A 12,895-nucleotide genomic window follows, 5' to 3' on the forward strand; every position below is an offset into this window, starting at 1 on the left:
CTTCACCCACTCTTTTCTCGACTCCAACCTCTCCCATAGTTCTCATATGTACCAGTGACAGCTCGTGATGTATATGGTTATCATGTGGGAAACTAACTCTTGACTCCCACCATGTTTTACCTCCCCATCCCACCAAACTTGCTCATTCCACACTCTTCTCAATTCTAGTAAATGGAAAGGACATTCTTCTAGTTTTTTTAAGCCAGAAAGGTTGGCATCATCTGTGACTCTTCTCTTCTGGCTTCATAAATCCTATTTATCCACAAATCGCAATGGTCCTACCCTCACAGTGTATCTAGATGCCAACCACTTCTCACCATTTCTACTGCTGCCATCCTGGTCCAGGCATCTGTCATCCCTCCTTAGACTCAAGAAATCACCCCCTGTTGGACCGCTTGCTTTTGCTTTTCCATGCCCCCTTCCCTTACAGTTTAAGTATTACAGACGGATTGATTCTTTTAAAACCGAAGTCAGATCATGCCATTCTGATGCTCAGAGCCCTTCAGTATCTTCCTCTTCTTTATCAAAATAAGTCCTTTCAGTTTCCTGCATGACCTACCCTGCTACCTTTGGCCCACTCCATTCTGATGTACCTACCACTCACCCATCAAGCCTTTACAACAACTGTTTACTGGACTGCAATGCTCTTCTCTCGAACTCTCATACATCTTGATTCCCCATTTCAGTCAACTCTCTGCTCGGATGTTACCCCGACAACGTGGCCTTCTCTAACTGCCCCAGGCGACAGAGATCCATTCTCCCTCTCCCCTTTCATTTTTCTTTGTAGAACTTATCACTGTCTCACATCTGATATATGTGTTTAGTGTATACCTTACTCATCTATAGAGTAAGCTTCATGCAAGTAAGTGATTGATCTCTGTTGCTGACTTTTGTATCCCAATCTTAGTAACAAAACCAAAATGAGTACCCGGTCTCGTGTGCTCCATCAGTGCTTGTGCCAATTGTTTCCAGCACTTTGGTCCCAGTGAGTTTCAACCCGCATTTCTATTGCGTACGCTTTGAAAATTTTCAAGAAAAACAGAAAAAGCATAAAAACCCAGTGGTGAATGTTATTTCAGTGTGCTATCTTTGCTTCTTCCTGGGAAGGTTGTGGTGGATATCTGCATGCAGACAGAGGGATTATCACATCACCCAAGTATCCAGAGACCTACACACCCAACCTCAACTGCTCCTGGCACGTCCAGGTTCAGAGTGGTCTGACCATCGCCGTCCACTTTGAGCAGCCCTTCCAGATTCCAAGTAGAGACTCTTCTTGCAACCAGGGGGATTACTTGGTGGTAGGTCTTGCTTGCTACTTTTATCTTTTCTTTTTGTTTAATCGAAGTATAGTCAGTATACAATGTTGTGACAATTTCTGGTGGACCGCGTGTTTGCTACTTTTCCAAATTCCTTTCTCAGCACACATCATTCACAAAACAAAATGAGACAAGTGGTAATAATAGTACCTATCTCAAGGGCTGTTCAGGTTAAATTAGATACTGTACGTAATGTATTTGGACACGTGCCTGGCCTATAATAAGTGCTTAATAACAGACTGTTGTAAATGACTAAAAAAAGAGAGAGAGAGAGAGAAAGCAAAATGAGGTTTTCCTCCTAGGACATAAATTGATAGAACTTCTCTACCTCATCTTTATCAATATGAAGGAAATTATGCAGTTTTTAATTTGTCTTTCCAGCTAAAAAATGGACCTGACATCTCTTCTCCACCCTTGGGTCCCCATGGAGGAAATGGTCGTTTTTGTGGCAATCGCCCTTCGTCCACTCTGTTCACCTCAGACAATCAAATGTTTGTTCGGTTTATTTCTGACAGTAGCAATGAAGGGCAAGGATTTAAGATCACGTATGAGGCAAAGAGTTTAGGTGAGTATTTCCACTGAGAAGAATGTCTGTACTTTCCCTGCAATTTCTTGGTCTTCCTTGTTTAACTAGATTGGGGGAAAAATATGGAAAAAATTTTTTTTCTGAACTAAGAGTAACAATGTTAATTAGAATAGACACTGATTACTGAGTACTTACTTTATGCTTGATACATTTGCTATGTCATCATAACTACTTTTTAAGGAAGAAATCATTGTCCCCATTCTCCAGATAAGGAAGATGAGGCTTAGATTTTTCCAAGGCCACATATCAAGAGAATGCACAAAATGAACGTCTCCATGAGTATAATTTAAGCTGATCTTGGTGATCCCCTGAAATTCGTTAGACTTTTGTTACAAAATGTCTAATGATAAGTTTACATTCAGTTACAGAAACGTAAGAATGATAATTACATTGTTTTGTAATCATTTGTATGCTTCTTTTTAAATGAACACATAATCCTCTGTTTCTGTTATTACCCATTTAATTATATATTGCAGTAGCGATCTTTACTTAATTTAACTTCATTATGCTTTCTTGTAATTATACTGAATTCTATGGTAATGATTTAATTTTTGTGACATTTTAGACAATGTTTAATTGAACAAATAAGTAAACAAGCATAGCTTGGAAAAGGAGAGTGGTGTCAGTGGAGAGTAAGTCTTTGTCCCTTGAAAATTAGATAATTTGGGTTTCAGGATAATTCTATGACCTCAATCTCAGACTCCTAAATATATTTCAAAATACACATTAACCTAAATGAAGCCGTATGTTTAATGGCACGTTCTCCAAAATATAAGAATTTAAAATGTCAGCAGAACATCTTCGTTTGGGGAAAGGAGAGGAAATAAGTCTCCAGCAACTGACACAGAAAATCGCCTAATACCTTGAGTGGATTCCATGATGACAAGGAATGTACTTTCATCACTTCCTGGCACCAGAGCTCTGGTGCTTGGAAGGAGCCGTTAACAACACAGCTTTGTGACACCAGCACCTTTACTTTATAGACCGTGGGTTTCTGGTCCCTCCCTATCTCCGCGCTGAGTTTTGCTGCTATGTTATGAATGGGAAGGATTTCCCCTGGTACTGAGTCTTTACAGAGTTAAGTGCCTCGTGTCTAGTGAGCAGACTTTAGCCCACTCTACGGAACCCCACTTTTCCATCTGTACCCAGATGCAGTCAGTCTTGAATTCTATTTTTAAAGTTAACATTTAGTGGGGATTCATATACACTAAGGGTCTCTTTGCAAACGCTGTATCTCTTTATTGCTTTGTGGACTTCCTATTCATGCAAGAATGGTATGGTCATTACCTTCTCCTGATCTTTCTGCCTTGATATGAGACTTAAAAGTCTTTTGATTTCAAAACTTCTTGTGATATGATCAGTCTTGCTCTTCCCAGCTTTCTGAGTCAACAATTTTCCCTGCCTACAGGCAGCCTTCTGCTTCTCCATCTTTCTTTCCACCACACCTCTCCCGTTTCTCAGCTTTTGACACACGTTCTTCAGTGAACAACTTTTGGCATCACATTAGCCGAGTTCTCCAAAGATACTCCTTCAGAATGGTTGGTTGAGACTTCTGTGTTCCTGTGCTCGATGCTTCTTTTCTCTCACCTGGTTAATTAGCTTTTTCATTAATTAATCGAACACTTACAGAGTGCTTCACACAGTGCAAACTACCAGGTCTGCCAGGGAGTTCAATGCAGAGGAGGAGACAGATGAGCAAATGCACAATTAGGATGTGGTACGATGAGCGCTCTAAGGAGGGGTCTGTTGGGAGCTATGGATCAGAGAAGCTGCCCAGGGGAAGGAGACAGGGGTTTGCCAATCAGTGAAGATGAGATGTGACAGCATGTAAAGTCTCAATAGTTATCCAATAATAAGGCATTCCCCAGAATTTGCTACTGTGAGAGAAGAGATGCAGGAGGAGGTGATGAAGCAGGCAGGCATCGCAGTACTGGGGGCGGCACCGCAAGGCGCTGAGATGTTAACTGAAAGGCAGTGGGGAGATTAAAACTGCAGGATAAATGGAAGGAGTAAATAGAGCAAGTCCCTGTGGAGACAGAGTGGACTGGGAGACAGGCCAGAGATACAGGAAGTGTAAAGGAGGGCAGAGATGCAGGTGAGTTTGTTAAGCATGGTAACGTGTAAGGGGTGAAAAGTTGAGGGAGTTCTCATCTGACTTCTACTTTCTAAGGAGAATTCGGAGCAGTGTGCTGAGACGAGCGAGAGAGAGGAGAGGGAAGGGCTTGGGGAGCGCAGCCGGCTTGTACAGCAGACAGCTGTTGTCACCCACACGGTAGAATGGGGGGGTTGCTGGGCTGCGCCGAAAGTGGGGAACGTGCATTTGTTGTGGCACCGATTTCCATGAACGGTTTGGATGGAATACAACTGTGGAACTGGGACTGTGCAGTAAGAGTCTGACGGAAAAGACTAGGAACGCGGGAGACCGTCAAAGGAACTTGCAGTCCAGGGTTTCAGAGATGAAGGCGTTCTGGGTAATGACACAATTCAGGATATGATCATGAGTGGCTGAATGACAATGGAAAGAACTGTCCATGGATTCAGCAGATCCCGTATCTGTGAGGCTGTTACTGAACGGGTTAACTTCATTGGCATTGTCAGTACCCAGACTATTCTTGCTTGGTTTGCTTGCTGAGATTGCAAAAAAAAATTTATTGATAAAAGGAAAATATTTTTATATAACACTTTGGTCTTTCAGAGAAAGTATTAAAAGCTCATTTTATCTTCTCGATAAAACTGGCTAATAAAATTTCTCGTGCCATTCACCCCTTGCTCTTCAAATGCATCGAAATCCTGAAGAAACATAAGGAGTGAATGCCCACAGAGTTGTACAAATGTATATCTGCTGAGTCTTTTAAACATCACTGTGTTGACCTGAGTGGTCAGTGGGCAGTTATAAGTGCTGGTGCATTTCCATGTTTGTTGAAGTGGTGGATACATCATGGTACGTCCATGATGTTCTACTGCAGACACCGTGCACCACAGTCATTTGGTTGGCTTTAAGGATGAGTGAAATTTCCAACGAGAATCTATAGTTTGGCAAATTAAAAAGAGTCACATGTGGTAGCCCCTTTGATAGCAAATTCAGAATGTGTTTGCTTAAAAAGAAAAGGAGGTTAATTCCAGATGAAAGGAAATCGAGATTGGCAATACAGATAAGGAGACTTTTCAAGATAAAGGTGGTAGTTGCCTGTGTCCTCTTTCTCCAGACTGTGGACTGATTTAACTGTGTTTCCTGACAGCCTGTGGGGGCAATATCTACATCCATGATGCCGATTCTGCTGGATACGTGACCTCCCCCAACCACCCGGACCATTATCCCCAGCACGCTGACTGCGTTTGGCTCCTAGCTGTTCCTCCTGGAAAGCTCATAAGACTGCAGTTTGAAGACCAATTCAATATTGAAGTGTCACCCAAGTAGGTCACCTCTGTTTAATTTTTCTCCTACCCCAGAGTTAGGACTTTTTAGCTGTCACGTCTCAGAACAATTTCCTTCTTCTTTTCTGAGCAGCATATACTGCAAAGGAAGTCAAGGGATGGGGAAGGGAAACGCTTAATGCCTTGAGCCTGTAAACCGAGCCTGCCAGCCACCCTCCGGTCAGCTGAGCAGATGGTATAAACAGACACTGTCCCTCATGACCCTATGCATATCCTCCAAGAGACACTGAGGGCGGCTGTTTGAGATTTGTGTTATCCGTTCTTCCTCCTACAGGAAAAATAGAGTCAAATGGATATTTGCCCAGCATCACTCAGTGTCATACATGATAAAATACCTGTTTAACAAATGGAAACTTGTGGCACCAGGGACCACCAGTGTCAGAAACAGGACTAAAGCAAGTAGAAATACAATTTCCCAATCTCCATTTAGTAAGAGAGTTAGTCTTACTGTGTTGTACACAAATGGATTAATTATGGAGACTGAGAAAAAAAAATCTGTATTTTTCTCTCTGTTAAATGAAAGTGTGTATACATTTTCACGAGTCCATGCATGGGGCAAAACTTAGGTCCAAGAGCTTTTGCTTAACCAGTTGTGGGCCTGATGTAATGCCACTCCCCCCCTCACTGAGCATTAATTTGCTGGTTGACTTTCTCAAGAAATATTGGGTAAATACTTCCCCTTTTATGGACACAGAAGGTTCCGGCTGAGGCTCTCCATTAACCTAAGCTGCAGAGCTGTCAAGAAAGCGTTCATCTTTGTCATGTGGAGTGTGTCATAGCATCATGTGAAACAAAATGTTTTGGGTTTTGAAATTCCTAGGGGTTGATTTAAGAATGACTCTTACATTTATAAGACTGGCAGAGGGTATGGAAGGTGAGTAAATAATTCTTCACTCTGGTACCCGTAAACCCCATCCTTTGGAGCTTCCAACTGGGGTGCATTCTGATTAGGAAACATACACAGCATTCTGAAGTGACATGCTCCTTCCACTGCCTCTGTCATCGTGTCCACGCTGTGCTGTGTACATCACGCCACCAAAACGATGATTTAATAATGCCCTTGGAGAAAGTTAGTGGAGTCTTTATTATCAGAATATGTCAAAGCAATCAGCTTTATAAATTCAACAGAATTCTCTTTCCACTTTAGCTGTACGTCCAGTTACCTTGAGTTGCGAGATGGAGCTGATTCCAATGCACCAGTACTTTCCAAGTTTTGTGGAACATCTTTGCCTGCCAGTCAGTTGTCCTCAGGAGACGTGATGTATTTGAGATTCCGGTCTGACAACAGCCCCACTCATGTGGGATTCAAGGCCAAGTATTCTATAGGTAACAACATCTTTACATTCAGTAAGAAAAGTAGTGACCGAATGATTACATTAAAACTTAAAAAAAAAAAATCATGTCTTTTTAAAGAAGTCTTTCTATCTGCCTGATTTTAACAATTATTTTGATGATAGGAATAAAGCATGTAAATGTTTAAGACTACACAGTCATTTATCAATTATAATTTTTACTGTAATTTCCATTTTAAAACACTCTTTTTAGTAAACCTGAGTATTTTGTATTTTCCCCTAGCTTGTTAGTGAAAAAACACATTCAGTTAAATCAAATTCTTGTTTCTTGTCATGAAATATACATGACTCTAAATAGTAAAACTCCTTAGTAATCAAATAGCTATTTTTAGAACAGTGACTCTGACCTCAACATTAGTAAATAATTGAGAAGTTTTCTACCTAAATCTCTAGTGCCAAATCATTCACTCAGTGTTTTGATTTCCTTTCAGTAAAAAAGAGCAACAAATAGGCATATTGAAGATTCACAACCATGTGGTCACAATTACACAGAATCTAGTATCTGGTGGGTCTGAACACTCACCAAATACATTTAACAGGCAAAACTCGAAAAACCTAGTCGTAACAATATTCAGCCTACACCACAGGTCGTTTTACAGCCTGAGGCAAATTGCATAAAATTCAATCCCGCTATCACATCAGCTGATAAGACATAATTGAACAGTACTTTTCAGGGCCCTAAGAAACCCATTACTGCAGTAACACAGTTATTTTTTTTTTAAACCCTGTAATAGAATATTTCTGGTTTTTTGCAGCCCAGTGTGGGGGGACAGTGACGGGGCAGAGTGGTGTGATTGAAAGCAACGGATACCCAACACTTCCATATGCGGACAACTTATTCTGTGACTGGCATCTCCAGGGCCCCTTGGGACATTATCTCACCCTCCGTTTTGAAGACTTTAATCTTCAGAATTCCTCTGGCTGCGAAAGAGACTTTGTAGAGATCTGGGAAAACCATACCTCTGGTCAGTGAACTATGTCTGCTGCCTTTTGAGGGGCTGTCTATTTTCACATGTCACTCATTCAGCCTCTGAAATTTCCTCACTTCCAAGAAAGGCAAGACTGGTTTTTTTGCAGAGAAGTACAGATCCATCTGCTCTGGCAGGTGCCAGCTTTTCTCTCCCCTGACTCTTACCCATAAAACAGTGATGTCCAAACCCCAGGTGTCATTGTATGGCTTATCCTGGTGTTAGTGGATGGAGGGGCCCCCACATTGGAAAGCCTATCAGGCAGGTAGGTCCTTGCCCATGGCTGAGAAAGAATTCTTAATAGAGGCAGAAGGACAAAGTGAAAAAAAAGAGCTGCTTTTATTGCTCAGAGAAAGAAGGCAAAGAAAACATTTGAGCAGGAAGATGTCAACCAGGTAGCTGGTTCAGACAGTTCCAGCCCCCAGTCCCGGGCCCCGGGGTCTTTTACTGGAAGCCTCTGCCATTATGGTCTTCATTACAGTGATGCCAATTATCTTCTATTATGGGCTATTCTATTCTATTATGGGCTCGTCCCTCCTGTGGAGCTCAGCGCTGAAACAGAAACTACAGGGGGAGAAACAGAACAAAGAAGGAGATACTGGGGTGTGTCCTTGCATTAATGCAGCAGTTGTGGAACATAAATCATCCTGTGGTAAGACTGTGTCCCTGGAATTAAGGAGCCAGCTGTGGCATAGGAGAAGTGCCCTGCCTTTCAGCAGCCTGGCACTTCCCTTCCTCTTGTTAATCAGCCAGGGTCATCATCCCCTCTCTCCCAGGGACCCCGTGGAGACAGCGCTGTATGGGGAAGGCAGCCTCTCCCTGCGGAGACCTTCCAGGGCCACACACAGATATTCAAGGGGCATCCCGGAGGGTCAGGAGAGGAAAGGGTGATAGATCCTGGAAATAAGATGAGATGGACGCTGGTCACTGTCACTTCAGACCATTTCACTCACCAAGCAAGCAAGTCTTCCCCTGGTGCTGACGCCCTTGGCCCTAATTGGCTGCATCTATCTGAATATATTGATTTTTATTCATGTTTGACCTGCTTCTCTTGACAGAGGTCACCACTTCTTCCTGGGCAGAGTCTTAGCTTTTATTATATCCTTTTTACGGGTGGAACACCTCAAGTAGAGGTTAAGTGAAGTCAACCAGCTGGACATGTACCTACTTCATTATTTGACTCTCACAGGTCATTTACTGGGCAGATTCTGTGGCGACACCATCCCCAACAGCATAGACACTTCGGGCAACGTTGCTTTGGTCAGATTTGTCACAGACAGCTCTCTCTCTGCCTCAGGATTCAGACTACGGTTTGATGCCAGCGTGGAAGGTAAGTTCATTGTTTCATTAAAAATAAATAACACTTATTTATAGATACACTCAGACATCTATATTATTGAGCATCTACACTAGGTGGACACTTGCTAAGCACTGGTGTTACATTAGCTGCACAAAAACACCACAACCCTTGTCTTCTTGGACCTTTGTAGTTTACTGGAGAGGCTGACATTAATCAAATAGTCACACCAGTAAGTGAAAAATCACAACTTCGATCAACGCTGCAAAGAAAAGGAGCTAATGCTAATATAAGGTGATGAGAACTGTATTACATTACTCACCTTAAGAGAGCCCATCCTCGGTGCTCCAGTCACTCAGAATTTTCAGTCCATGTTCCCCAATAGACTGAGGTGACATGAAGATTTTGTCTGAAAAAATTAGATGATTACTTTAGCCTTCTGATTTTTTTTCTAACTCTTAACACATGCATTGGTCTCTCCTATTTCTTGGGCCGTGATGATAAAATGCTGTCAGTGAACAATCGTTCATGGAAGCAGATATTAAACATTAAATATCAGAGACAGAAGGTGAATACAAATGTTCCCCGTAAGTCCTCACATACATACAGTGATAAATCAGAGCGATAATTTTGTCTAGTGGGACAATTAAAAAAAAAGGTTTGCTTTTGAGAATATTCCTTATAGAAGGGTCATTTTGATTGGATTGAGAGTTTTCTTGTTTTTTTTTTTTAACCCCTCCTTCAGAGTGTGGTGGGGATCTACGGGGCCCTACTGGAACATTTACTTCACCCAACTACCTGAACCCAAATCCTCATGGCTGGATGTGTGAGTGGAGAATCACTGTACAGGAGGGAAGGCGGGTCACCCTAACTTTTAACAACCTGAGGCTGGAAGCCCGTCCATTCTGCAGTAGTGAGCATGTGATGGTAAGTGGCCCCTGCAGTCACGGATGTTATAGTCCATTGTTGAAGGAGTTTATTGACCCATAAATCATAGTCAGAAAACTAGGTTAGGAATACTCTCCTCTGAGCAGCTGTATCTTCCACAAATTCTAAGTATTTTAGATAGAACAAAATCACCGTAAGTGTTGCCAGAATATTTGTAAAAGCTGTTTTAAGAGACTGTTAGTGTGACCGAAGGCAAATTCGTGTGCCTGATGCACCATGAGGCCAAACAAACCAAAACATCAGTGTTTGGAACAGAGGAAGGTTTATTGCAGGGCTGAGCAGGGGGAACCGGGTGGCTCATCCCAAAAAACTTGGAACTCCCTGAAGGGTTTCGGCAAAGCATATTTAAAGACCAGCTGTGGGAGGGGGTTGCAGGGTATGTGATCAGCCCCTGCACAGTTCTCTGGTTGATTGATGCTGAGGTATCAGAGCGATCAACACTATCAGCCCCTAGGCGCCAGAATGCCTGGGGGCTGTGCATCCTCAATCATCAAGTAGTTAATTTCTTCCCTTTGGTGGTAGTTTTAAGCATCTGAAAAACTCAGTAAATATACATGAGGTACTTCAGACAGGAGCTACAGCCGAGGATATAGGGGAGGGGTCTGTCCCGGGAAGGCTTCGTGGGGTCCTGCTCGATTACATTAGTTGTCACAACCTGCGTCAGGTTCGTAGGTCGGATAAATTTTAAGAGCAAATGATCACTACACACAGCAAAACTGGGTAAACAGAAAAAAGTTAAGCCTGTGGGTAGCACACAGCTGAATGGGACCAGGGTCACAGGACAAGCCCCCACCAAAAGTTTTAAGCAGGTGAGTGGTCCTGCGTAATGACTGTTCCCTGCCAGGGATACCAGGTGACTCTTCTGGGAGACCTGCTGCCTGCCCTGCAAGTTGCCAAGCTCAGACTTTGAGATATACTCCCAGAATTCTTAGCATCCTTTAGCAAAAGAAAGCAAATGAGACCCGTGAGCGTTAACTGTGAAATAGCAGATAGATGTAGAGAGAGATGCGTATATGCAGTGTTAACTGTATTTAACAATAGATTAATATTAGTATATTTCTCCACCCAATTGCCCTTTCTTCAGTCTTTGTTATCTCAGTGAATAACTGTGCCAGACTTTGGGTTGCTCAAGTCAGAAGCCTTGATGTCTGCTTTGGAGTCCTTTGTCTCACACCTTACACTGCATCCATGAGCAAGTCTCATTGGCTGTATCTTTAAAAGTGATCCAGAATCTAACTCCTTCTCAATACATCTACTGCTACCACCATCAGCACTCACTCAGATTTACTTTCATGACTCCCAGCTGCTCAGCCTACTGCCACCCTTGTCTCTCTGCATCTCAACACAGCAGCCAGAGTGAATCAGAACGTGTTGCTCTCCTGGAAAATTCTCTAAGGACCTCTCATCTCACTCAGAGGGAAATCCCAAATCTTCACAAGGGTCCAACCAACCTTGTATTATCTACCGCCCCTTCCTTCTCCTACCTGTGCGTCTTATCCCAAATTCCCCTCCTCTGCTGCTCACTAGGACCCACCACACTGGTCTCCTCTCTCTTCCTGGAATATGCTGGATGCTCCCACCACTCACTTCCCAGGTACCGTTGCCTCTGTCTGGAATGCTCCTCCTGGATGGCTGCCTGGTTCACTCCCTCAGTTCACTCAGGGCTCTGCTCAAATGACTTGATCCATGAAGCCCTCCCCAAGTACCTACAATGAATAGACCCCCGCCCGACACTGGTCTGCCCCTTTCCCTGCATTGTTGGCTCCACAGTGCTTGTCACCAGTCGATATTCTGCGTGTGTATTTGTTTGCCTGTGTATTGTCGGCCCCCCCGACGAGCATGTGCACTCCACTGGGACACGCGCTTAGCTCCCTGCTGAATTCCCAGTGCCTGGCACGTGACGGACACAGCAGTTGTTGAATGAATCAACAGAAGGGCTATCATTGTCCTTTTCAAAACCAAGCCAATTTTTTTCAGTTTCATTGTCTCCTACTGGGCAGTAAATTTCAAAACTATGAAACATCTCTGTATGTTGCTGTCGCTTTGTATTGTCCTAAAATGATCATATTCAAGCTTCGAATTTTTTCTCCCTAGTTCTAATATCTGAAGGACTGAAATGTTGTCTTTTATCAGATACTGAAAATTGCAGAACCTGGTGTGTTTTCTTTTATTTGGAAAATAGGAAGTTTTGGACTAAGCTTGCTTATTTTAAAGGAATATTTTTTTCCTATTGTTGAATGAGTAATAGACAAGAATGAAGTAGAAAAAATTAACCACTCCCGCTATACCATATTTTGATACATTTTCTTATTTTTCTTGGCAATTATAATATTATGTACTTTTAAATGACATTATGTAGTTGTAATCATGTGACAAATTCATTTGTATACTAATTTTCATCCATTTTTCTTATTATAAATATAATGGATGCTATTGAAAGGTGTTTGGAGAGTTCAGAAAACAAAAACTATAAAAATATTTGGAATCCTACACGGCCATTACTAAAATTTTGATGTATATGCGAACAATTTTTTTTCCTTTGAGATCGTACTGAAATATGGTCATGAGGATCTTACCAGCAGAATATCCAATGCCCTACAGGAAAGATAATCTGAAAAGTCATAGCTTCCGAATTCAAATAATAAAATTCACTGCATCAGCCACAAATTCTGAATCGTGTCTTCCTTGTTGCTTCCCCATCTCTGAATCATAGATACCAAAGGCACCCATTTTCAATTCTTTCAGCTACTTCTCTTTGTATTTATGTCATTATTTCAAAATACTATTCCTGTTCTGCTGCTTTACTTTTCCTGTTTTAGACATCATCTATCCACGTCCAACTGTGGAAGATGAGGATTTAGCTGTCTTCAAAAACCACCCCACCTCCACCACAAATGCACACGGGGGTATGAGCGGTTCACTTCCTCCCCCAACTTCCTCCCCAGATACTTCTGTCACAGATGGGTTTAAACTGTTACTCAGTGTTTACACGA

General features: G+C 42.4%; 1 protein-coding gene across 2 annotated transcripts in view; it reads left to right on the plus strand.

The window, feature by feature from the left end:
• The window catches only part of CUBN (cubilin), a 273,783-nt gene that overhangs the window by 181,956 nt on the left and 78,932 nt on the right, over window positions 1-12,895 (plus strand). For both annotated transcript variants that reach the window (XM_064479416.1, XM_010992039.3), the window contains exons 42-48: window positions 1,108-1,298; window positions 1,698-1,881; window positions 5,142-5,316; window positions 6,485-6,663; window positions 7,445-7,654; window positions 8,847-8,987; window positions 9,700-9,881. In XM_064479416.1, coding sequence (XP_064335486.1) covers window positions 1,108-1,298; window positions 1,698-1,881; window positions 5,142-5,316; window positions 6,485-6,663; window positions 7,445-7,654; window positions 8,847-8,987; window positions 9,700-9,881 — 1,262 coding nt within the window. The remainder of the gene's footprint in view (window positions 1-1,107; window positions 1,299-1,697; window positions 1,882-5,141; window positions 5,317-6,484; window positions 6,664-7,444; window positions 7,655-8,846; window positions 8,988-9,699; window positions 9,882-12,895) is intronic.

The sequence above is a fragment of the Camelus dromedarius genome, chromosome 26, assembly GCF_036321535.1.
Source record: "Camelus dromedarius isolate mCamDro1 chromosome 26, mCamDro1.pat, whole genome shotgun sequence".
Classification (NCBI taxonomy): Eukaryota; Metazoa; Chordata; class Mammalia; order Artiodactyla; family Camelidae; genus Camelus; species Camelus dromedarius.